Consider the following 24666-nt stretch of genomic DNA (forward strand, 5'->3'; position numbering starts at 1 on the left):
CTCTCTCTCTCTCTCTCTCTCTCTCTCTCTCTCTCTCTCTCTCTCTCTCTCTCTCTCTCTCTCTCTCTATGTGTGTGTGTGTGTGTGTGTGTATATATATATATATATATATATATATATATATATATATGTATACATATATATATGTATACATATATATATGTATACATATATACACATATATATATATATATATATATCTATAATATATATATATATATATATATAGATATATATATATATCGTATATATATATGTGTGTGTGTTTGTGTGTGTGTGTGTGTGTGTGTGTGTATATATATATATACATATATATATATAGGTATGTCTGAAACATCTGCATAAGTGGGATGAAAATGTACATATACATACATATATATATATATATATATATATATATATATATATATATATATATATATATATATATATATATATATATATATATATATATATATATTCCCCAGTCCTGTACATTTTTATCCCACTTATGCAGATGTTTCAGACATACCTCCCACTTATCCGTTTTGAAGTAACAAGCCATCCAAATTTATGAGCCGTTAATAACTTGGTAATATTGTGCATTTTGTTTAGTGACGTGAATTTAAAATGATAAAGCAGACCTAGAGTGAATGGTGTTTTGAATGGACGTACACCATTCCAGTGACAAGTGCAATGTTTATCCATCTCAACTCCAAACATTCATTAGAGACAAAAGTCAAAGGAGCTGATTCTAAAATCCATACTCTAAACCTGAATCAAACGTTTTCTTTATCTTTTCTTAAAACCACCGATCACTGCAAGTATAAAAACACTATATAGTACATTAGTCCCTTTGTATTTATAACTGTTCCTTAATCAATGTACAGTACTGTGAGAAGAAACATGTTTCAAGAAGACAGTTGTCAGTGTATGATGTTTTTTTTCTCTCACTGTACTCTAGTAGAAAATCCATTGTCACAGGACTTGGCCATGCGGAACCAAATACTTATAATCCACTTGAACATATATATTTTTTAATTTGCTCATTGTTCTCTTCTTGTATATATCCTTTTGGTAAATTTACAAAACTAAGCGTATATTCCCAATTTTCCCCATTCCCTCTTAGTCAAAGGTGGTTATGTCCTCCATTAAAATGCAATTCAAAACTCATTCTTGTTTCACGGTCCAACCAAAACTCTTGAAGAAACACTTGAGAAGATTAAGATTTATGCTGGGCTGACACACCTTTCCAGTAATCTAGAATGTCATGCAGGTCCTCATCTTTTGCAAACTGCACTTTTTTACGCAGAGCATGGCCTGCTGCCATGTATTCCTCATCTTTGTGACGTTTGCGGTGGAGCTTGAAGCGCTCCCAGATGCTGTGAGTTGGTTTACAGTAATACTCAGGGCTGGAGGAGTAGCTGAGGTTATGGTACTGGGGAGAGAGCTGAGAATAAGCCAAGTCTCTGGGCCGAGGCCGTGTCAGAGGCTCCAAGATGGATGCTTTGCGGTTCTCCGGTCCCTCGAGCTCCTCGATTTGGGCATCGGGGTAGGAGTGTCTGTGTTCAGTGTATTGACGTATCTTCTCTGCCTCAGCTCTCAGTATAGCGGCAGCTGGAGTAATTGTCATGATGGTCTCACCTGTAGGTGAAGTCTTCTCTATGTACTTAGACTCTGACTTGTATGCCCCCTCGGACCTGTAAGGCCTCGGACTACGCATGGGACCACCAGTTGCCGTGCTGGGGCGCTTTGGGGAGGTGTTTGAGGAGTGGTGTCTCTGTAAAGAGTGGTGGTAGCTATCCTTGTAAACAGGGGACAGAAAGCCAGACTTGCTCTGAGGCTGCTCTGAAATCAAAACTAACTGAGGCTCTGCTGTTGAAACAGCTCCAGATTTGACTCCTTGGAAAGAAGTTGATTCTGACTTCAGAGCATCTATGCAGTTATTAATAATCTGGTTGACTTTGTCCACTTCTTTTGCAATTGTGGAGATCTCAGCAACAGAGCCCTGACTATTGCTTGGCATAGGCATCTCACACTCTCTTCGGTCTTGGTGCTCCCCGGTTCTCACATCCATATAGTTGCCCTTAGCCATTTTTGGCGTATCACTTAAGTCCTGAATTTTGTACTGATCCATCTCACTCCCAGAAGGCAAATATGGCATGCGAGACATACTCTCTCCAGCCATTATTTGCTTTTGGGACATTCTGGATATAGTCCCTCCCTCCAGTTCACCTCCATATTTGAGCTCTATTATGTTTTTCTTTATACTACCTGCCTTTTTGTGCTTTTCATCTTGGTACCTCTTCTTTCTTAAACAATAGTAGACCAGTCCTAAAACAATTACCATACTGAAAAGGCATCCTAGGATGGTCATTATGTAGTGAGTGGCTGTTGCATTATTAGGCTGTCTCACTGTCCCAGTTGTGATGCCTGTAGACAATCTGAGACAGGTATGGTTATAACGCAAAGAATTGCGTATGGAAGCCACACAGTAGGTATATTCAGTGTGAGGTTTCAGGTTCATTAACTTGATATCTTCCGTTTGCTGTTTTAGAGTTTGAATGTCTGTGAAGAAGCTGTTGTTATACAAAACAAGGATGTACATTTTCTTATATGGATGTGGGATCTGAACATTAATGGCTGCATTTGTTTGGGCGACATATTTCAGCTTCATGATTGGTTTCACATCAGGGTCTGGGTATGTGGGACTAATGCTTATGTCCTCTGGCTCACTACCAGAGGGGCAGTCCTCCAGCTCACAAGGGGTAACATCTGGAGAGAAAGTTGTGGTCTCAGGAGGCACAGGGATATACGGAGTCACATAGTCCTCCGTGCACACAGTGGACAGCATATGCAGTGCATTGCGCTGAGTAGGATTGTTTGGATTCTGGCTTAAGAGACTGTAACCAGAAACGCCTGCAGGAGAATCACATACCATCCGTTCATTCGTTCTGTTGGGGAAGACTGACAGCCACTTAACAAACCCCAGAAGATCACAAGAACAGTTGAAGGGGTTGGTATAAAGCTCACATGTGGTCAGCTTGGTGAGGCTGGTGAAAGTGTTCCCATCTAGCACCTGAATGCGATTCATAGAGAGGTCTATGTTTTCAATGTTTGGGCACTCCCAAAAGGCATTGGGTGTCACAGTCTCAATCAGGTTGGCCTGGAGGTAGAGGTACTGCAGCTTTCCCAACCCCCTGAGAATCCCTTCTGTTAGGTTACGCAGTTTATTGAAACCTAGCTGGAGTACCTGTAAGTTGAATTGAGCTGAAAAAGCCCCATCCTCTATATAGCTAATGTCATTCTTTGTTAGGTTCAGGTATGTTAAGTTGGCAAAGCGGCTGAGGGCAGAGTAATGGATACTTTTAATCTTATTTTCATTTAAGCGAAGGTCCACAATGGTGCTGTTGATATGCTGAGGGATGGCCTCATAAGGTGGTTGGTTTTGGCTGCAGATTGCCAACCACACAAAGCCCTTTTCCCCTTCAATAAGCCAGCAGTCCCCTCTCACTCCACCTATGTGAGTCAGATAGATTATGGCCATAGACCAGATGAAGGCACTCATCACGACACCACCACTACAAGCCATGGATGCCTTTCTGGAAATCATGAACAATGGTAGTACCAATTAGGTAGTGATGTCACTTTTAGTTTCTATTGGGCTGGAGCCTCACAGTATTCTGGCAGGGTAGTCAGCTGTATCTGTTTATGTCGACAAAGTGCATTAGGTGTCCAGTGTCTAGTCAAGAAGTGGAGTTTTCACATCAGCTTTAGTTTCTAGCTTTTATTATTTTTATTTATTAAATTTTTTGGCCACAGTATTTGCACTTATACGTACGTGTACGTGTACATGTACATGGACGTGTTCGCTTAGAGAGAAGTGTTGGAGTTGTGGTCTATCACCTCTTCAGGCTTGTTTGTGCTTATTTTCTTCTGGAAAAAAACTGATGGCTCTCATCGCCTTGTATTTTCCTTTTTTCCATTGCTTTAGTCTCATTTATGGACCCAAAGGTACAGCCTGTGAAAATAAAAAAAGATGCAGAAAATTCTGGTTAATTTATTACACATTCAGTTTATGTAAACAGATTTTTATTTATTCTCTAAACACGATTTATTGTCTTAAATGAAATACACAAATAAGCTTTGTTTTCATTGCTCAGCCTTCCAATTATTTGGTGCACAATTTCAGAAGGGCAGTCCCAGTGGCATATTACAATTATAGCACACCATTGGCCAATTACCACTTGACAAGTTGGGGAAAATAAAGTGTTGCCGTTTTTTACCCCATTAACTGTGAGACTGAGCTGTTTGTTTGACTGAGACAAACCAATGCTTTGGTGCTTCATCAGATCAATTACACCATGCCTTGTTAAATGGCACCCTGGAAACAGCCGACGGATTCTAAAACTGGTTAATCAATTTCTTGTTCACGTAAGAAATACAGATATTAACAGCATATTTGTAACAGGTTGATGAATCTTGGAAGAAAGGATTTATTCAATGCTCCATGAGATTTTTCCATGACAGCCTGAAACAATGTAGGAAAATTGCAAGAGAAAAAAAAAAAATTGGTTGATATGAAAAGACATTTCATATCACACATAATCCATAGCAAATATATAGGTTTGCTAACAAACTGGCAGCAAAACTGTAGTTATGTATGTAATTGTTTCTATAAATGCTGGAGAAATGCCAGAGGTGGTGAGAATCAACCAGCATGTGCATGTGCACATGGATGCCAAACCTCCCACAATGTCAGGAAGGGAAGTGTGAAGTAGTATTTGCAATAAATACTGCTGTCATATACAGTAGTCATTTTTCCAAATGAACCTTTTTGCCAAGTTCCCACCAGAAAGATGCTTGTTCTGACTGACACACAACCCGTTTGGCTATAGATAACTAGTTTTCCTTTTCACAACTTTGTGTATCAAGTCTTTATGTAACAACTTTTTTATACAGTACTGTAAGTCATTATGGGTTTCTTAACACATCCTGATGGTAAAATGTCACCAGACATATTGTGGTTCATTCTGTAAAATCTGGTAAAGACCATGAACTCTACTGTATGTCACTAATTCCTATTCATGTTTTTCAAAAATTCTATTGTTTCTAGGTTAGATTAGATTAGATTAGATTCAACTTTATTGTCATTGTGCAAGGTACATGTACAGAGCCAATGAAATGCAGTTAGCATCTAAGCAGAAGTGCGTAGACGGCTTATTTACAAGTGGCTGTGTAATAAATAAGGGTATGAGGTTATACAGAAGGTGTAGTAATATGTACATATAACTGAATACGGGTAAATATAGTGTGGTTATTATATAAGTATGATACAGTATGAAGTGGTATAACAGATATATATATATATATATATATATATATATATATATATATATATATATATATATATATATATATATATATATATATATATACACACACACACAGACTAGACAGAATAAATATGGATGGACAACATACAGAAGTGTAATGATAGTTTTTGGGTGGTGCAAGGATGCATGATTTTAAAGTGGTGCAAAATAGTGCAAAACACAGAAGAAAAGTGACAGTACAGTGTTGATCGTTAACACGATGTTCAGTGATTCAGTTAACGATGGTGATAGAACATCATATTGTTATTAAGATCATGAAATGTTTGAAAGTGGCACTCCTGTATTGCCATACAGTGGGACAAATGGGACTCTTTTACAGGACATCATCCTTATAGTGATAAAGATATGAACAGCATATTTGTAACAGGTTGTTGGATTAAACTAAAACTATGTAGAAATAAAGGAAAATGCCGACACAAATAGATTTCTCGCCACTGCTGGCACCTTGAGCAAGACCCTTAACTGTCTCTGCTCTAGGGATGCTGTATCATGGCAGACAGTATGCTCTAACCTCAATGCCTTAAGCTGGGAAATGCAACGAAAAGAATTTCACTATGTTCATACTCATACAGTAGGGTCAGTAGGGTTGAGGTCAGGGCTCTGTCAGGAATCAGGGTTCTTCCACAACAAACCTGGCAATCTACACCTTCATGGATCTGACTTTAGTTATAGATCTGACTTTTTTAAGGGAAGACTTGCAGCAGTGCAAGAACTCCATGTATCACATGCTTTCATTCTATTGACTTTTTAATTGTTTGAACAAAAACATTTTTTCTGCTTTAATATGAATTGGTAAAAACCTTGAAATACTCATATTTGGATTTATGAAGAATTACTGTTCCCAGCATATATAAGTGTGACTTCGATAAGGCTAAGCGTCCACTTTAATTGGACTTCAAGTGACCTACTATGAGTGTCTCATATAATCTAGCTGTATATATCTAGTTTGGAAATCTGAGCTAGAGACCACGAGAGAGAGAGAGAGAGAGAGAGAGAGAGAGAGAGAGAGAGAGAGAGAGAGAGAGAGAGAGAGAGAGAGAGAGAGAGAGAATCTCTTTGCTATCGTTGTAAGGTTGATTTACATTTCACATGAGTCAACTTGCAGTGAATTATACAGCATAGCACGATTTTATAAGTCCACCGATACCTGCGGTTCTTAAATCTCTATAAGGCAGACAAGACTGGTTCAAGACTTGGTTCCTGCTTCCCATGCACTGACAGATTTATATAATAGAAAAGCCTTATATTTACTCTGCTACACGGATTAGATTCTGTCTTGCTGGGCTGAGATCTAAAAAATGGTGAGATTAAAGTACTTACTCTCAGATTTAGACAAAAATAATATGTTCGAGTCAAAGAATCACACTGAAGCACATTTGGCCAGAAAATACAAATTTTACTGCAAGGTCTTTTTTGCTCTGGCTCGAATGAGTAGAAAAGCTCGAGGAGATGACCTAATATTATAAGTGTTATAAAAATTGTCGTAACTTTTCAGTGTTTTTCTTCTGAAATCCTGATTAGTTTCTACCGGATTGTAAGAGATTTCCTGTCATCATATAGATAGATGTGTTATTCTGCACATGTCTACCACCCATGGACTGTGCTTCCTAGACACCCCATATTATCTTTGTCCCGAATTTCCAAACCTTGCCGCAATCCCCTTTTTAGAAACAGATTGGAATCCCCAGCTCATTCAATTTCCTCTTACATTTCAATAACCTGCTTAAATACCAGAGCAGTGACACAGACATAGAGGAGTCACATAAGCAGAAGGAAGAATGTGGGCTAAATATAGAACATATTAGATTTTCTATCTGAATTTCCATTAGCAGGAAATTTGTGAATTTTCTCTTTATACAGTATTTCAGGTCTGTTTCTACATTTGTTTTCCTGAATATGAGATACTATGCCATTTTGCCTGGCGTAGAACAGTCTGGGATTAGTTAAAGGAAAGGAAATGTTGCTCTGTTTTATATTGCTTTTCAACATTTGTTTATGTCTACAGAGCTCCGGTTTTGTGCTATAAAAGAAAACATGTACTGTATCAAGCATCGCTTTAGTTCTGCCAGGCCACGTCGTCAAGCGTGCATCAGCTGTTAATCAGCTGTCCATGACACACACCAATCCGGTTGCGACATCCATATTACTCGACCATTTAAATTCCCATTCACTGAGCCGCTTTCTAGCGCGCCGCTGCTGCTGCGATTTAAACTCCCTCCTCCAACCCTGACTCCACCGTGCCGGAACCCGTGTTCGTTGTACCAGTTTACGTCATAAATCTCCACATTTCTCTCTCTCTCTCTCTCTCTCTCTCTTTCCCTCTAATTATTTAATTATTTATTTATCCATTTATTCATTTATTATTTGCCCCAAAAAAAGAGAACCCTCTATGCATGATTAATGGTTCTGTTATACGGGGGATCTATTCTATTTTCTAGCCGCTGCTCTCCCCGCTCGGTCCACGCATGCGCACGGATGGGCACGAGGATTCCTGCCCTGAACAGAACCATACCGCAAACACTAACTGTATGCTATCATCTAATAAATTCTCATTTGACAAAGTGGTCCTGACAGAACTAATACTCATAGCACCTGAACACGGCTATTAGTTTCCTCCGATTGGTGGCAAAGAAACAGAGAGATCGGGCTGTGATCGTTTGACAAAATGAAATTTTCAGTCTTTCCTTCACACCAAAAGCTAACTCACTTTATATAAATCACTATAAGAAAGGTGGAAATTGTAAGGTAACTAGTCAAAGTAAAGGAGGCAAATTGTAAGGTAACTATACTGTATATGTTTCCTTCTGTGGTTGTTGATGTGACAAATTATGCCCTGAAGTGAACTAAAACAGTCAACGTTAAGCCACAATTTTCCCCTCAGGAGTTAGTCCTAGCATCGCATTCAGGTTGTAAAATGTGAATGAGAATAAATATTTCAGATAAAAATGTGCTCCTATTTTTATTTTTTATTTTTATAATGCCGTATCTATACTGTTGTATAAAACTATTTACAGATATTTTTAATTAGATTTTGATGCAATGATAAGACATTAAAACATGCATTAAGCACAATGCTAAACTGGTATCTATTAACATACAGTAACATATATACATACCGTTTGGAATTATATTTTGGACAGATAATCTGTCTTAGTTAATCAACTATACTGGAGATAATTGGTAGCATCTACGGTGATTTGAAATCTTAAATTTTAACCCTGTTCAAAATGCATCCGTGCTAAAATCGCTCTTCTTATGGTCACAGATTGATGTCTTACAGTACATGGACAAAAGAAGGTCTCTAGAGCAGAACACCGGACAGCTAAGTGTAGGACCTTGATCAGCACTACAGCAAAACTGATGACTGGTATGAAATATGGCCGAGGGAATTACGGCTTCAACTGGAGTAATATACTGCAGGGATCAGGGGTCATCTCTTTTTCTGACCTTGACTCGTCTTTTATAGACTACTGTACATAATGAGAACTTTTTCATTTTTGGACTTTCTAGAGTAACTAGATAAAGAAATTAGGGAACATATAAGACTTTGGGGGAGTAAAAGCCTCTCATCACTAGCCTGACTGAGATCCCTTGTGTCTATCAACTACTACATGAATATCAAATGGTGTTTGTTTTATTTTTTAACATGATCTTTAAAAAATAGCACAATAACAAAAATAAGGTATATGCACTAGTTAAGGTTATATATATATATAAGGTTATATATATAAATAAACTATATAAATAAAAGTGTACAAATCCTTAAAGGTTGAAAAGTTAAATATACTCTGTTCAGCCGTAACATTAAAACCACCTGCCTAATATTGTATAGGTTCCATCGTGCCACCAAAACAGCTGTGACTCATCGAGGTATGGACTCTAAAGGTGTTCTGTGGTATCTGGCATCAAGACGTTAGCTGCAGATCCTTTAAGTCCTGAAAATTGTGAGCTGAGGGTTCAATGGATGGGACTTGTTTGGCCAGAACATACCAGAGATACTTGATTAGAGTGAGATCTGGGAAATTTGGAGGCTAAGAGCATTTTTTTTTTCAGGTTAGCAGGGAGCATTATTCTGCAGAGAGTGGACACTGCCACGAGCGAATACTGTTGTCATGAAGAGGTGTACTTAGGCTGTGACAATGTTTAGGAGGGTGTTATGTGTCAAAGTAACATCCACATGTTTCCCAGGACCCACAGTTTCCCTGAAGAACATTGCCCAGTGCATCAGACTGCCCCTGCCTCACTTGAGTACACATGAAGTAAAAGAAAATGTGACTCATTAGACCAGGCCTCCTTCTTCCATTGCTCCATTGTCCAGTTCTGACACACACATGGCCATTGTAGTAGCCTTCGGTGGTTTACAGGGGTCAGCATGGTCACTCTGGCCGGATTGCACTTACACAGTTCCATACACAGCAAGCTGTGATGCACTGGGCTCTAATGTATACTGTATGTGACAAAAAAAACAAAAAACTTCTGCTTCTTTTAAAACACCCAAACTTTTAGCCATCACGATTTAGCCCTGGTCAAAGTCGCTCAGATCCTGATGCTTGCACATTATTCATGCTTCCAATATGTCTGACTGTTCACTCTCTGCCTAATATATCCCAATATATCCTTGACAGGTTCTAACTGTAACAAGATAATCAATGTTATTCATGTCACCTGTCAGTGGGTTTAATATAATGGCTGATTGGTGTAATTAAATCTGTATATACTTCTGAAAATGTTCAGTACGTCACCGTGCTAATGAGTCACTGTACTGTATATGTTTAGACTTACATTCATTCTATTTTATTTACTACACATATTGTCTGTGTGTATGAGTTCCTGAGGCACAAAAAAAATAAATATAAAGGAGAAAACATTTCTTATGATGTTTATGAGAAGGTGCAAAGTAAACCCTGCAAAGAATGTTGTATACCTATAAGGTTTACACACCACAGTGTGTGTAGCTTTGTACGAGTATTTACTACATTAAAGTGCTTGTGTGTGACAATGCCATATCACATTATAGCTGGCCATGCTTATTTTTTATAGTCAGGGTTACCAGATGCTCATTTCACAGACTTTTCCTTGACATTTCAAACATATCCAACGGTAGAATTCATTTGTTCGGCGACTTAAATTTGCACATTTTCACAGCTCATGAATAAGACAGCTTTAGTCTTAATTTTATGAACATTACGTGTGTGCAAACAGCACAATCTACTGAGCTTTGAGAGTACAGTTACAGAGCAACATTTTGTAAAATCTCTTTTTCAAGGATTTGAACAAGGCCTTAGGGAGAGATAACCAGAACTGCCATATATCCAGATTATTCTTGCATTAAACATAAATGAAAAACATTACACATGACTATACCCTACTACAAAACTGGTGCCAAGGCATCTTGTCATACCTGACACCACATTTCATTTGTGTATCTTCCAGTTTTTCAACCAATCCATATTCATAGCAGTTAAAATGGACTGTCTGTTGCAGGCACTGGGCAAGCTAACAAAAATGAACTTCATTTCCACAGTGCCTGAGGAGGAGTACAGGCAGCCATATGCTTGGCAGAGCGTGTATGCCGAATGGCCAAGACCCATGTGTTTGTATGGATCTGAGATCAGAAATCCCAGTGCTCTGGGACAGACCCATGGCTTTCAAGTCAATGTCTCTGGAGCATTGATCTCCAACAAGTAGCACACACCTTAACAATTGAGCACTTTTGTTTACTTCATTGTCTTTATGCATTCATTTTTAAATAATTCAGTTCATGTCATGACTCAGCCCGGACTTTGGCCACGTGCATCTGTTTACGTTCTTCGTCACGTGTCTGCCCCGCCTCCGTCTGCTCCTCCCTGTCTACACATCCGTTTCCTATTGTGATCACCGTGTTTATTTAACTGTGCCGCGTTGCCTTGTGCATCGCGGAATCTACTGTTGTCCCTTCCTTGTTGTCTTCAGTCCGTGTCCTGTTTCGTGTTCCCTTTGTTATTAAACCCTGTTTGTTTTGCTATCCTGCGTTTGGGTCCGCTTCCTTACTCCGTGTCATGACAGTTCAGGCATATTATTTGATCCATATTTTATCACACTGTGAAAGTTGTTTTTTTAATGTGTTCTTTTTACGGCATTGTTGCGAAATAATAAATGTATTACAAGCAACAGCTCTAAATTGCACCATAGCAGGCCAATATCACAAGTGGCTTAAATGTCAGAGTCTCTGTTTCTGATGCCATCTGATGTTCATGCAGTAGCCTTAGTGAGGATGACATTTACTAAACTCAACATAACTCAACTCTAAAAGACTTTAGTCGTCAATCCTCCGGGACTAATTACCAACAAACTGCATCACTTAGCACTAAGACATTATTATTAATACATTATTTCCTTTAAAGCAGTACAGTATGTGTATAAACTAAACAAAAATGTTCACCTTGAGACTGCAGGAGAACGTTAAACAAAGAGCACTGAGAAGGAAAAGAGAAGTACGGCTCGTGGCACCTTGCTCTAATCTATTCTTGGCTCAAATGTCCATGAAATGAAGATGGTGGGAAAAAGTGCACCAAATCATCAGGTGAATAAAAGTGTAAAAAAAATATACACTCTGTTCACCTTGATCTGTTTCTTAATATCAGAGCCATAACTACAGCAAATCTTAGACCTTACCCGAACCTTACAAGTCATTATTTATTATTTATTATCAGTTGTAGCTCTTTCCTCAGCTCTATATAATCTCAAGCTCGACTCTGTTGAATTTTCAGTGCGATAAAACTGAAGGCTAAGTGCTGTTTTTTCTTATCAGACCTAACAGACCTCATCTAATACAATCTAAAAAGCAAAAAGCATCACTAATGTATATCATTTTTTAACAATTAACATTTAGAATTAATTCCAGAATTAATACAGCAAGGTAGTAAATAATTTTTGAATGATGTCAACAGGTTATCAGCGATGTCCACTATCACTACACTATCGCACTATAAAACACCATAACAATATGAAGATTGAATTAAAAAATAAAACTGTCCAAAAATGAAATGCTTTTACAAAAACAAACAAACATCTGTTTATAGATTATACTGATATAGATTTATAGGTGTAACGATGCTGACCCAGGTATGGAGTACAGTTAAAAAAAAGTAAAAGTTTTCTTTTCTGGCAAAGAAAATCCAGAGTAAACGGCCAAAGCACATAAACCAGCTTAGAATTGCACTAAATGGTCAGGGTGAATGCTGACTAATAAGTTGTATAGATATGGAGAATAAATAGGTTTTGTCCATGGAAATGGATTCAGGTGTACATGGTAACTGACTCAGGTGTCCATGGTAACTGATTCAGGTATCTATAGTAACTGATACACGTGTCCATGGTAACTGATTCAATCGTCCATGATAACTGATTCAGGTCTCTATGGTAACTGATACGTGTCTATGGAAACTGATTCAGTTGTCCATTGTCATTGATTCAGGTGTCCGTAGTAACTGATACATGTGTCCATAGTAACTGGTTCAGGTGTGCCTAGTAACTGGTTCAGGTGTGCCTACTAACTGATTCAGGTGTGCATAGTAACTGGTTCAGGTGTGCCTAGTAACTGATTTAGGTGTGCCTAGTAACTGATTCAGGTGTCTATAGTAACTGGTTCAGGTGTCTATAGTAACTGATTCAGTTATTTATGGTAACTGATACATGTGTCTATAGTAACTGATTCAGGTGTGCATAGTAACTGATTCAGGTGTGCATAGTAACTGATTCAGGTGTGCCTACTAACTGATTCAGGTGTACATAGTAACTGGTTCAGGTGTGCCTACTAACTGATTCAGGTGTGCATAGTAACTGGTTCAGGTGTCTATAGTAACTGGTTCAGGTGTCTATAGTAACTGATTCAGTTATTTATGGTAACTGATACATGTGTCTATAGTAACTGGTTCAGGTGTGCCTACTAACTGATTCAGGTGTGCATAGTAACTGATTCAGGTGTGCCTACTAACTGATTCAGGTGTACATAGTAACTGGTTCAGGTGTCTATAGTAACTGGTTCAGGTGTGCATAGTAACTGGTTCAGGTGTGCCTACTAACTGATTCAGGTGTGCATAGTAACTGATTCAGGTGTCTATAGTAACTGGTTCAGGTGTCTATAGTAACTGATTCAGTTATTTATGGTAACTGATACATGTGTCTATAGTAACTGGTTCAGGTGTCTATAGTAACTGATTCAGGTGTGCCTACTAACTGATTCAGGTGTGCATAGTAACTGATTCAGGTGTGCCTACTAACTGATTCAGGTGTGCCTACTAACTGATTCAGGTGTGCATAGTAACTGGTTCAGGTGTGCCTACTAACTGATTCAGGTGTGCATAGTAACTGGTTCAGGTGTCTATAGTAACTGATTCAGGTGTGCCTACTAACTGATTCAGGTGTGCATAGTAACTGGTTCAGGTGTCTATAGTAACTGATTCAGTTATTTATGGTAACTGATACATGTGTCTATAGTAACTGGTTCAGGTGTCTATAGTAACTGATTCAGGTGTGCATAGTAACTGATTCAGGTGTCTATAGTAACTGGTTCAGGTGTGCATAGTAACTGATTCAGGTGTCTATAGTAACTGGTTCAGGTGTGCATAGTAACTGATTCAGGTGTCTATAGTAACTGGTTCAGGTGTGCATAGTAACTGATTCAGGTGTGCATAGTAACTGATTCAGGTGTGCATATTAACTGATTCAGGTGTGCATATTAACTGATTCAGGTGTCTATAGTAACTGATTCAGGTGTCTATAGTAACTGGTTCAGGTGTGCATAGTAACTGATTCAGGTGTGCATAGTAACTGATTCAGGTGTGCATATTAACTGATTCAGGTGTCTATAGTAACTGATTCAGGTGTCTATAGTAACTGATACATGTGTCTATAGTAACTGGTTCAGGTGTCTATAGTAACTGATTCAGTTATTTATGGTAACTGATACATGTGTCTATAGTAACTGGTTCAGGTGTCTATAGTAACTGATTCAGGTGTCTATAGTAATTGATTCAGGTGTGCATAGTAACTGATTCAGGTGTGCATAGTAACTGGTTCAGGTGTCTATAGTAACTGATTCAGTTATTTATGGTAACTGATACATGTGTCTATGGTAACTGATTCGGGTTTCCATAGTAACTAATTCAGGTATTTATGATAACTGATACAAGGTTCTATGGTAACTGATTCAATTGTCTATGGTAACTGATTCAGTTGACCATGGTAATTGATTCAGGTGTCCATGGTAACTGATACTTGTGTTCATAGAACTGATTCAGGTGTGCATATTAACTGATTCAGGTATTTATTCTAACTGATGCAAGTGTTCTATGATAACTGATTCAGTTGTTCATGGTAACTGAATCAGGTGTCCGTGGTAACCGATTCAGGCATCTATGGTAACTGATACAGTACATGTGTCTATTGAAACTGATTCAGTTGTACATGGTAATTGATTCAGGTGTCTGTGGAAATGGATTCATGAGTTCATAGTAACTGATTCAGGTGTCCATAGTAACTGACCCAAGTTTCCATGGTAACTTTTTTAATGTAATGTTTTCATCACTGCATTAAGTACATTAAGTAAGTTTAATAAAGGTTTGCGACTGTCTATTTAAATTTAAATAAGAATATCATTAACCATGTAACATCAAATGTATTATTCAGCTATTCTGTCTGTAATGATTTATTTAATCACTACAGTGTGAATTAATAGGGAAGATATTTACTCGTCTGGACTCCCAACCCACAAGACAACTGGTTCATGAATTAAACAGAAAGAAGCTGTGAAGTGAATCTATCTGACAAGCTAAAAATAACATCATGATGTGTACTGAACTAAGCTATAGGTTGTTCGGGTCTAAAATACCCACCCGTAGTGAGCTCAGGAAGTGTTATTAATATCTAGGATTATATTAGTGCTTTGCGACTTGTAACAGGTGTAGTATATTGTTATAAACACTCACTTTAGTCTTTTTAAAAAACTTTCAATAATTCTGAGGACTACATCTTTGTGTCTGAGAAATATGTGCTCCCTTCATCACAGATACATACACAGGGATGTACCGTAGAGTTATTACTGTACTCTTATAGATGACATAACTACGATTTGTTTGAGTGACTTGTTGGGAACATCTTGCATTTCTACTTAATGCCAGTACAGACTCTACACACGAGTGTGCACACGTCGCTGGAATGCTGTCCTCTGAAGAATCGTTGTCATAACAACAAGTTCTCCATACAACAGCATGACCTCCCCGCTCTATCTAGGTAGGTGCGATGTCACATTCTACCGTGTTCTCTGCCTACGTTCTGTGCAAGTGTGAACAGGTTCGCAGTAGGATAGGGAACAGTCATAAACGTATCTGCAAATAGAGCCATCAATTGAAGAGTGTGAGTGGGAAGGTATCTTAAATATTGTGTTCCGGCCTGGCTTTGATACTACACGAGGTGATCCAGCAGAATGCCGATGAAGGTGAACTGCTGTTTCTGAAGGATAGTCCTGCTGCGCTGTGGCTGTGTCCCACAGGCCTTGCTAGGACAAAACACTTTTGACAGTAGCCACTCTATTTCAGCCTGTGCTGAAACAGGAGCAAGCCAAACATTTCCATGCTGTCTAAGCCTCTGGGGCTCTGTGCTTTGTAATGAAAACCTGTTCTCAAAACAGTATCTCTGAAAGAAATTGATAATTTATCGTATTCCTATCCCAATAGATATATAAAGTATATAGAATGTAGCAGGTTAAACGAGTCTCATCATTCATCTCTTTTTATCTATATTCTTTTTTATGTGGGATTTTTTTTTTTTTTTTTTTTGGGCATCACCTGTTGCAAAAAATATAGTACACTGTACCAAATTGCCCCCATCAGCTATCTTGCCGCTTACTCCAATCCCCCATCATTCCCCTTTAGCCTAGCCTAGAAACCGATCCATTCCCTTCAGTATTGATGTCTTCTCCATCCATCAGAACCCGTTCTAAATCATACGTGCGACTGTGGCACGCGGCGCAAGAAACGATTGTCTCTGATTCTATTCTTCAGAGATGAAAAATCCACAGGTGTTAGAACGATTGAGTTGTAATGAAGCGAACACTCCTGGGAAAATGGGGCAAGTCGAATCAGAAGCTCCCTGAATTCACCTGGAGTGAGAGAATTAGAAAGCAGTGGGAAATGTGTTTCATTTTTTTTGGAAGGTTTTAGCACTTTGCGCTAGGTTAATTATAAGATAGGCGCGGGCCGAAAGTCGGATCTCTTCACGCAGAAGTGCCTCGTTCGCTTATGACATCAGAAACGCTTTTTCCACCCTTTCTGGGGTTTTACTTTGACTTTTCAGTCAAGAGCACGGACAGCCACGGGGCATAGCGCGCTAATTATCTTTATCTAACTTTAGCACTCCGATAAGTGAAAAAGTATTGTGCTTGCCTCAGTGTGCTTCAAACTCATTTGTTTATCAGACAAAGCCTTTTATATCCACATGGACTGCCAGCACCTCCACATATAAATGGAGTCTGGAGCATTCACCTCGTTCCCTGTGGCACTTTTCAGTGTGACCTTGTGGAAGTCATATTAATTCAGTGATGTGGTCAGTGATGACGACACGCAGTAACTCACAAGAGGATTGGTTCAGGAAAGAAACTGAGAGACACTTGAGAGTGCGTCGATCTGATCGTTTTAAAATCGGATGAGGAAAATTTCAGGTTAGGTTTTGAAATCAACCATAAATCGATGAGTGATGATGGAATTCATAAAAATAAATCGTACCGCTGTTCAGACAGTAAAATGTTGGTGACTTCAGGATGTTCTATTAATATCTACAGTATGTTTTTGGGTTGTTTGTCCGTCCTTCATTTCTACTGTCCATCTGTCTGAGATAATAAGGGGATATATCAAGAACGAATAGAATGAATGAACAGAATCATTGTAAACAGAAGAACTGATTAGATTTCGGAAACCCAAACAGAATCAAAGCAAGGTCAAATGTTGTTGGTGGTGGAGAGACTCACATTTAATTAAAGTAACTGAACGATTGATTAATTGATCGTTTGAAGAGTTGATTGATCGGTCGATTGATTGATTCAATCATTCATTGATTCATTCATTGTTTTTTTTTAATTGCTACCACTGATTTTTTTGTATTTTTTGTATTCTTTGGGAACCTTGTTTACGTGTATATACACCTAATTTGGTCATAGTACATTTTTTCATCTGAATCTGATTCCAAATATAAAGTTCAACACTTTCTGAGGAACGTGCCATAATCTCCACGCTGTGAAACGAGAGTTATTTAATTTAGCTAAATTCAGTTCCATCACGATCTCATTAGGCATTATTGTTCTCCCTAGCCGCGGTGTTTCCAAATGGGTTCAAAATGTCTTGCTGCAGAGGCAGAACAATTTAAGGAGCAAAAAGTTAAATGTCAGACAATTAATTATTCAGGAGATTAAGAGCACTTAGAGAGGATTATGCTCATTAAAAAGACCACAAAAAGCTTGGTACACACCCTGTCTTAAGGCAAACATAGACCGTTCCAGACACAGTCCAGTGTTGCATATCATTTTAATTACAAAGCAATAATATAAATCAGATTAGCTGATATGTTATCAAGATGTTTAAAAAATGTTTTAAGGGATTAGTAACAAAAACACATCTATGTATTCAACAGTTAGCAAATGTCCAATGAATAATTGTTATTATTTTAGATGCAACAAAGATGGATGTCTCTCTTTTGTATATATATTTATATATACTGTGTGTGTGTGTGTGTGTGTGTGTGTGTGTGTGTGTGTGTGTGTGTGTGTGTGTGTGTGTGTGTGTGTGTGTGTGTGTTATACTAAAACAATATAACAGAATTAATGAATGATCGTGTCTGCCCCCTACTGACTTTTGGAAGGCTGCAAACTTCCTGGCATCATAATCATCCTTTCAAGTAATTACCAATAAACTAGACAACAGTCAGTCTGCACTGCACCTGGTTTGTGACCAAAATGTTGTCAGTCTGTAACTCTGCGTTAATTCAATTCAGCACTTGTAAGCACGAAAATGGCACAAAAGAAACCTGCAGACTTTAATGCAATTTTCCAGTCCATCAACCCAGCAGTCAGTTCTTAGGAACAGCCTGGGTGGGGTGGAGGAAGCGAGCTTCTCCTCCACTGCTGACTCAGGTCATAGCTGCCTACACACACACGATGCCCCATACTGAATGCATAAACCCAGGTGATCCATCTAATGAGATATGTATATATATATATAAAAATTTATATATATATATATATAAAGTGGATCAACATTACATTTATACATAAAAATAGAAAGCAATATTCGCCACACATTCACCTTAAATGTACAATAAAGGGCATTGCCTGAGTCACCTGCGTACTGATTCCTAGTTACTCAAATGACACAGCAGAAAATAATGCAAGGGCATTGTACAGCCACCATGAAAAACTCTTACAAAACCTCAGCATCTGCGTAAGCGATTCTTCACTATACCACAGACACAAAGCCTGCATGTAGGGCTCGCGGGCACAACAGGGATTAGTCTAAAACCAAAAATCAGTTCAATTCCATAAACAATTACACGAATAATGGCAGGGCAAGATTAAATATAAAAAAATAAAAATGGCTTGTTGTGCCACTGGAAATTTAATAGACACAAATATTGTAGGGATACATGATTCTAATGTTCAATAGTTTTCTTTATTTTTTTATAGATATATATACTGTGTGTGTGTGTATATATATATGCAACCCTTTTGCGAAGACACTTCAGATCAACAATTATGAACAAATAAAGCAGATGAAATTCAGAAAAGCTTGTCTTCTTTTCCACTGTGCTGTTCTACAGTATGTAGAGGATGTGGATATTTTAAAAAACAGCGAGCGACGGCGGACGATTTAAAACGTCAGAGCCGTCTTTAAGTAATTGGCTTCTCATTTTTACGCTGAAACATTAGAAATTCAAATTAAAAATGTTCTTCCTGTTTTCTAGTCTGTGTCCTAATCTTCTTGCTAAGTACTCGATTAAGCTAGTCATTTAAACACTTCATTTTGGAGTAGATGTGCAAGATTACAATAAAAAAAAAATATATGTGGCCAGGAGATTTATAGTTAAATGAGTAATGTACAGTATGTGAGGGAACGAGTTGGTCATTCATATTATAATAGACCTGTTATAGATTATGGAATTTTGCTTCATAGCATGGAAACATCTTCCGGAGGCGATAGACACCATTTAACCCCGATACCCCTGGTGTTATTAAGTGACGGTTAAATGTTGGGGTTGAACGCTCTATTAAGTGCTCTATCAAGCTATTTTCTTTATTCTCCTCTCGAATGAACACGCGGTGTGGTGTATATTTCCATGCTGCATTTTTTTGGTGTTTAAGTCCTCCATCAACAGCTACAGGATAAAGAAAGATGATCAGAAAAATTAATTTCACATTAACATAACAGCCTTCAGGGAAATTTTTTCATAACTTGTGTGCAGAATATTGCAGATTTATATTCCAACCACAATCAAAATGATACTCTGAGCTCCAAGCTATTTTTCACTGAAATAATTCACTCTACACCACAGGTCATCAGTTTTATTTGACTTGGGGCCAAATTCCCCGTAGAGCAAATACTGTTCGGGCCAAAAGTTCCCAGTACACCAAACTAAACATCTCAACACCTCATGCACATTAACACACACATTCATTCATTCATTTATACTTCGAACTGGTGGACGATCTCACTTTCCGTTGAAAAACACTATCAGGGCTTGTTTCGAAGTTGTTTCATATGTAATTCACAGCATTTGATATTAAAAGAAAAAAACAATTGAAATGCAGGAAACGTTTAGATGTTTAATCATCATTTTAACTTTGTGTATTTTTAAGGTATAAAAGATGGAGGTATGGTGTGATTGTGATATAGTATTTCTTCTGTTAATATTTACTAATAAACTCTAAAGCTAGTGGGGGGCACGGTGGCTTAGTGGTTAGCACGTTCACCTCATACCTCCAGATTTGGGGGGGTCGATTCCCGCCTCCACCTTGTCTGTGTGGAGTTTGCAATTTCTTCCCGTGCCTTAGCGGTTTCCTCCGGGTACTCCGGTTTCCTCCCCCGGTCCAAAGACATGCATGGTGGGTTGATTGGCATCTCTGGAAAATTGTGTGAGTGTGTGAGTGAATGAGAGTGTGTGTGCCCTGCGATGGGTTGGCGCTCCGTCCAGGGTGTATCCTGCCTCGATGCCCGATGACGCCTGAGATAGGCACAGGCTCCCCGTGACCCGAGGTAGTTCGGATAAGCGGTAGTGAATGAATGAGAGTGAGTGTAAAGCTAGTCGTAGCTTTTTGATTAGTATTCAGCACATATTTGCTCTTACAATCAGGAATATGTTGTTTTTTTTTCATATGACTATTTCATAATCAATTAGCTTTATTTGTTTTTTTATTATTATTATTAGTTAGATGTAGATCTATTGTTTGTTTTTGAAACCTGTTATGCCTCTGTTTCACTAATCAGAGCAATTTTCACTTGTTTCAGATAAGATCCGGTTGGAGACGTATCTCACTCCTCGCTGCTTTTCATCAATATTACATCATAATATTACATTATATCAGCTCTACGGTGCTGCGAGTGTAAGTCGGTCTAAATGGTAGCACAGTATTGAATACTTTACCCTTTTTTAAAAATTCGACATCGTTTTTGCAATATGGCCGTGTGATAATCTCAGGCTCCACGCAGTCATCTTTCAGCTGCCAGACTACAGAAACCTTTGCTTTTCTACCCATTGTTCATACTGTACTGTATTTCCATTTCCTGCGCAGCAGAAAGACGGATCCAGCAGGAAGACAGGAGCTGAGCAAGTGCTTGTAGACATCATCCTCTTCTGTGTTGTGTGTGTGATCTGTTCCAGTTAAATTCATTTCTTCCATGCATGGGAAATACAATATGAATAGCAAATGGTAGCTGAGAGGGAAAGAGTGAAGGAAACGCTCAGTGAGTGGATGTTGGAAGAAGAAACGGAATCAATCATGCAGAGAACGGCGTGGCAGCGAGGACATTGGGCCTGCAAGAAAATTTCCAAACCCTCCACCTCCACAGCCCACATGTGATCTATCCATGCTGATGAAAACTGCAGAGAGCTGACAGAAGCAGCGAATTGGTTGAATGTGAATATAAACATTGCGGGCTGTCTTGCCAGATGGACGGTTTGGGAAATAAGATTGTTTTTCCTCCCTTTTTTTACGAGATGAAATCATTTGACATGCCATATTCCTGAGGGCACAGAGTAGACGGAAGCAAGGCACGAGTACTGAAGGGTATGAGCAGGGGTGGCTGGGGGGAGAGGAGAACAGCACAACAGGTACCATTTGTTTATCATAATATATGGTGGAAGAGAAGACAAACCACCATCTGTCTGTCTGCCTGTTATAACGGTCTGTTTTTTGGCAACGGGCTGTTTATTAAAGAAAACAGTTTGACATAAAGTAGAGTGTATTTCAATATTTCAGCATCAGCCACACTCAATACAGCATTTGTTTCTTTATTGCTGATGTTCAAATTGTCAGCTTCCTATCACAAGGAAAACAGTGTTGAAAACCCGGATGGCTCTTGAGATACAACAAAAGCTCTTAAACTGGGATTGACTTGTCTGTTTTATCGTGTAGAAAACACTCCTGTATTATTATCGCTGCCATCGTGCTTCCCTGTCCTGCAACACCTGCCAAAATTCCCCTCGTTAGATTTGACTAGCGGGACCCATTTCGTACCTCTACAGATATCCTGAGGTTCCGTCATCCAACAGAGAAATGAGTCAGCCAAACAACCACTCTATCCCCATCACCTCCTTCAAAGGGTGCAGCTGTTCTTCTGCCTCCGTTCGTCCCCAGGAGACCACAGCCCACATTCCTCCTCAGCCAAGCTCACACTATTACATCCACAGGCACTTTGCCTGCTCAAACAAACTAATGAACCACCGCTACACCGAGCCACCAATATTTACCATACCTCATGAGAGGGTTCAAGAGTGTTAGAGTGATCTGTCGCTCTTTAGAAACGCTGCTGTTATATTTGAATGAAGGATCATGAATACAAGTAGTGGTCAGAAGGGAAGCTAGATATCTGCCTTGATCAGTTACCTAAGGGGCTTGGTTTGATATCCGTAGAAAAGGTCTAGCTGTACATATTTGATGGATAACGTTTTAAATGTCAGAATTTTAACCTTTCGGTGGAATCGTGACTTTTAAACGTGGAGCTTTTTCTTTTTTTTTTTTGATAAGCAACAGAGTTGAAAATCCTGTGGGCAATGTTGATATTGACACTATATACACACCGTTCTGGGAGTGTGAGCGAGTGTGATCCGGTGTCAACGTATCTCTCTTTGCTTTGTTTTGTTTGGTTTGGTTTGGTTGTACTTTTTAGTCTCTGGGAGGAAAAGAAGTCTGCAAATCACTACTATGTGAAAAAAGGCATTGCCTCTTATAGGGAGGGATAGTAAGGAGCTCTCATATATCAGATGGCATCACCTGATCACACTTGGCACCGCTCCCTCTCTGAAGCAGTGCACTACATTAGCTCAACCACAGGCTATCAGCTTTGCTTCCTTCGAACCTTTCCAAGCAGATGTGGCCTGCTTCCAAATCATGGCCTCAAGCAGACCCTATAAATGAATTTTGCTCTCATTTGGCTCATTGAAGATAAATTCTGCCTCCTTCATGCACCAGAAAGAAGTATCACTATACCACATGCACACAGTTAGCGCCGTGAAGCCAAACTGATAATGTTTTATTAGTCGGCCTTGAGTCTGACTTTTCCTCATGTAAAATAACAGAAATCTCTCCACTTCTTTGCCACCATGTGATTCGATCCACAATGCTATTAACACCAGAAAGTCCAAAAAAAAAAGAGAAAGAAAACATGCATGATTGTTCTGGAAGAGCAAAGCCACTGTGCCACTAGATGGCACTTTCCCCACTTCACACGATACCTCTCCTTTATTTCGGCTCTGACATCACAGCGTGCATCATACAGCTATTACCATTATGGCTTCTGTCTGAAAGAAAATACTCCTGAGACAGATTTAAAAAAAAAAAAATCTCTGCAATCAATAGGCATGCAACTAAACCACAGATAGGACTGACACTATTACAGAATCAGTCAGTCAGATCAGATTCTGAGTCTGAATCTCGTCTTTTTTCAAGAGTGCATAAAAGAGACACGAATGAATAGGCGACGGTCGGAAGGAGCAGGATGCATCATCATGACCTAAACAGTCTATAGGTGAATGTAATGCATGGTACTGACTGTGGCACGATCTTTTACCCGTTTAACCAACAAAAACGTCTTATCACTTTGAAAATGAATATAGATTGCTTTGAGACAGACCTCTGGGTAAGCTGTGCTAAAGATGCAAGTTGCCGCTTTAACGGTTATGATGAAGTTTTGCCATGCATTCTTTTTTCTATTAGCGCTTATCCTACACAGGGTTGCAGGAAGTCAGGAGCCTATACCAAGGGACTCAGGGCACAAGGCAGTCATGGAGGTGAAGGTGGGAGTATTCACCCTGGGTGGGGTGCCAGTCTATCGCGGGGCACAATCGCACACACTCTCACACACTACAGAGAATTTAGGGATGCCGATCGGCCGATAACACGCGTCCGTAGACTGGAGAAGGAACCCGGAGTACCCTGAGGAAGCCCCTAAAGCACAAGGTGAACAAACTGGCATATAATTTATTTAGTATCAGCTATATCTAGGGATGCACAACTGCATCAAACACCATTGTGTTTTTTTCAAACAAGTCTGGGTGAATGGGGTTACTTACCAATACTGATACTGATACCAGATGTGAGCCACTAGCAAGAAAAATCTGGTTTAATCTGGTTTAGAAACTCCACCATTCAGGAATCAATTCTAAGCATAAGGTTTGTTTATTCATTCATTCATCTCCTACCGCTTATCCGAACTTCTCGGGTCACGGGGAGCCTGTGCCTATCTCAAGCGTCATCGAGCATCGAGGCAGGATACACCCTGGACGGAGTGCCAACCCATCACAGGGCACACACACACACACACACTCTCATTCACTCACACACTCACACACTACGGACAATTTTCCAGAGATGCCAATCAACCTACCATGCATGTCTTTGGACCGGGGGAGGAAACCGGAGTACCCGGAGGAAACCCCCGAGGGGGGGACACGGTGGCTTAGTGGTTAGCACGTTCGCCTCACACCTCCAGGGTCGGGGGTTCGATTCCCACCTCCTCCTTGTGTGTGTGGATTTTGCATGTTCTCCCAG

At 39.2% G+C, this 24666-nt stretch overlaps 1 protein-coding gene across 3 annotated transcripts in view; it reads right to left on the reverse strand.

Moving 5' to 3' along the window:
* Nucleotides 1-465: 465 nt before the first annotated feature.
* elfn1a (extracellular leucine-rich repeat and fibronectin type III domain containing 1a) overlaps nt 466-24666 on the reverse strand; it is an 82875-nt gene continuing 58674 nt past the window's right edge. For all 3 annotated transcript variants that reach the window (XM_027173839.2, XM_047807639.1, XM_027173838.2), the window contains one exon: nt 466-4000. In XM_027173839.2, the coding sequence (XP_027029640.2) occupies nt 1202-3592 (2391 nt within the window). In that variant the 5' untranslated portion in view covers nt 3593-4000 and the 3' untranslated portion in view covers nt 466-1201. The remainder of the gene's footprint in view (nt 4001-24666) is intronic.

This window comes from Tachysurus fulvidraco, chromosome 24 (genome assembly GCF_022655615.1).
Source record: "Tachysurus fulvidraco isolate hzauxx_2018 chromosome 24, HZAU_PFXX_2.0, whole genome shotgun sequence".
Taxonomy (NCBI): domain Eukaryota; kingdom Metazoa; phylum Chordata; class Actinopteri; order Siluriformes; family Bagridae; genus Tachysurus; species Tachysurus fulvidraco.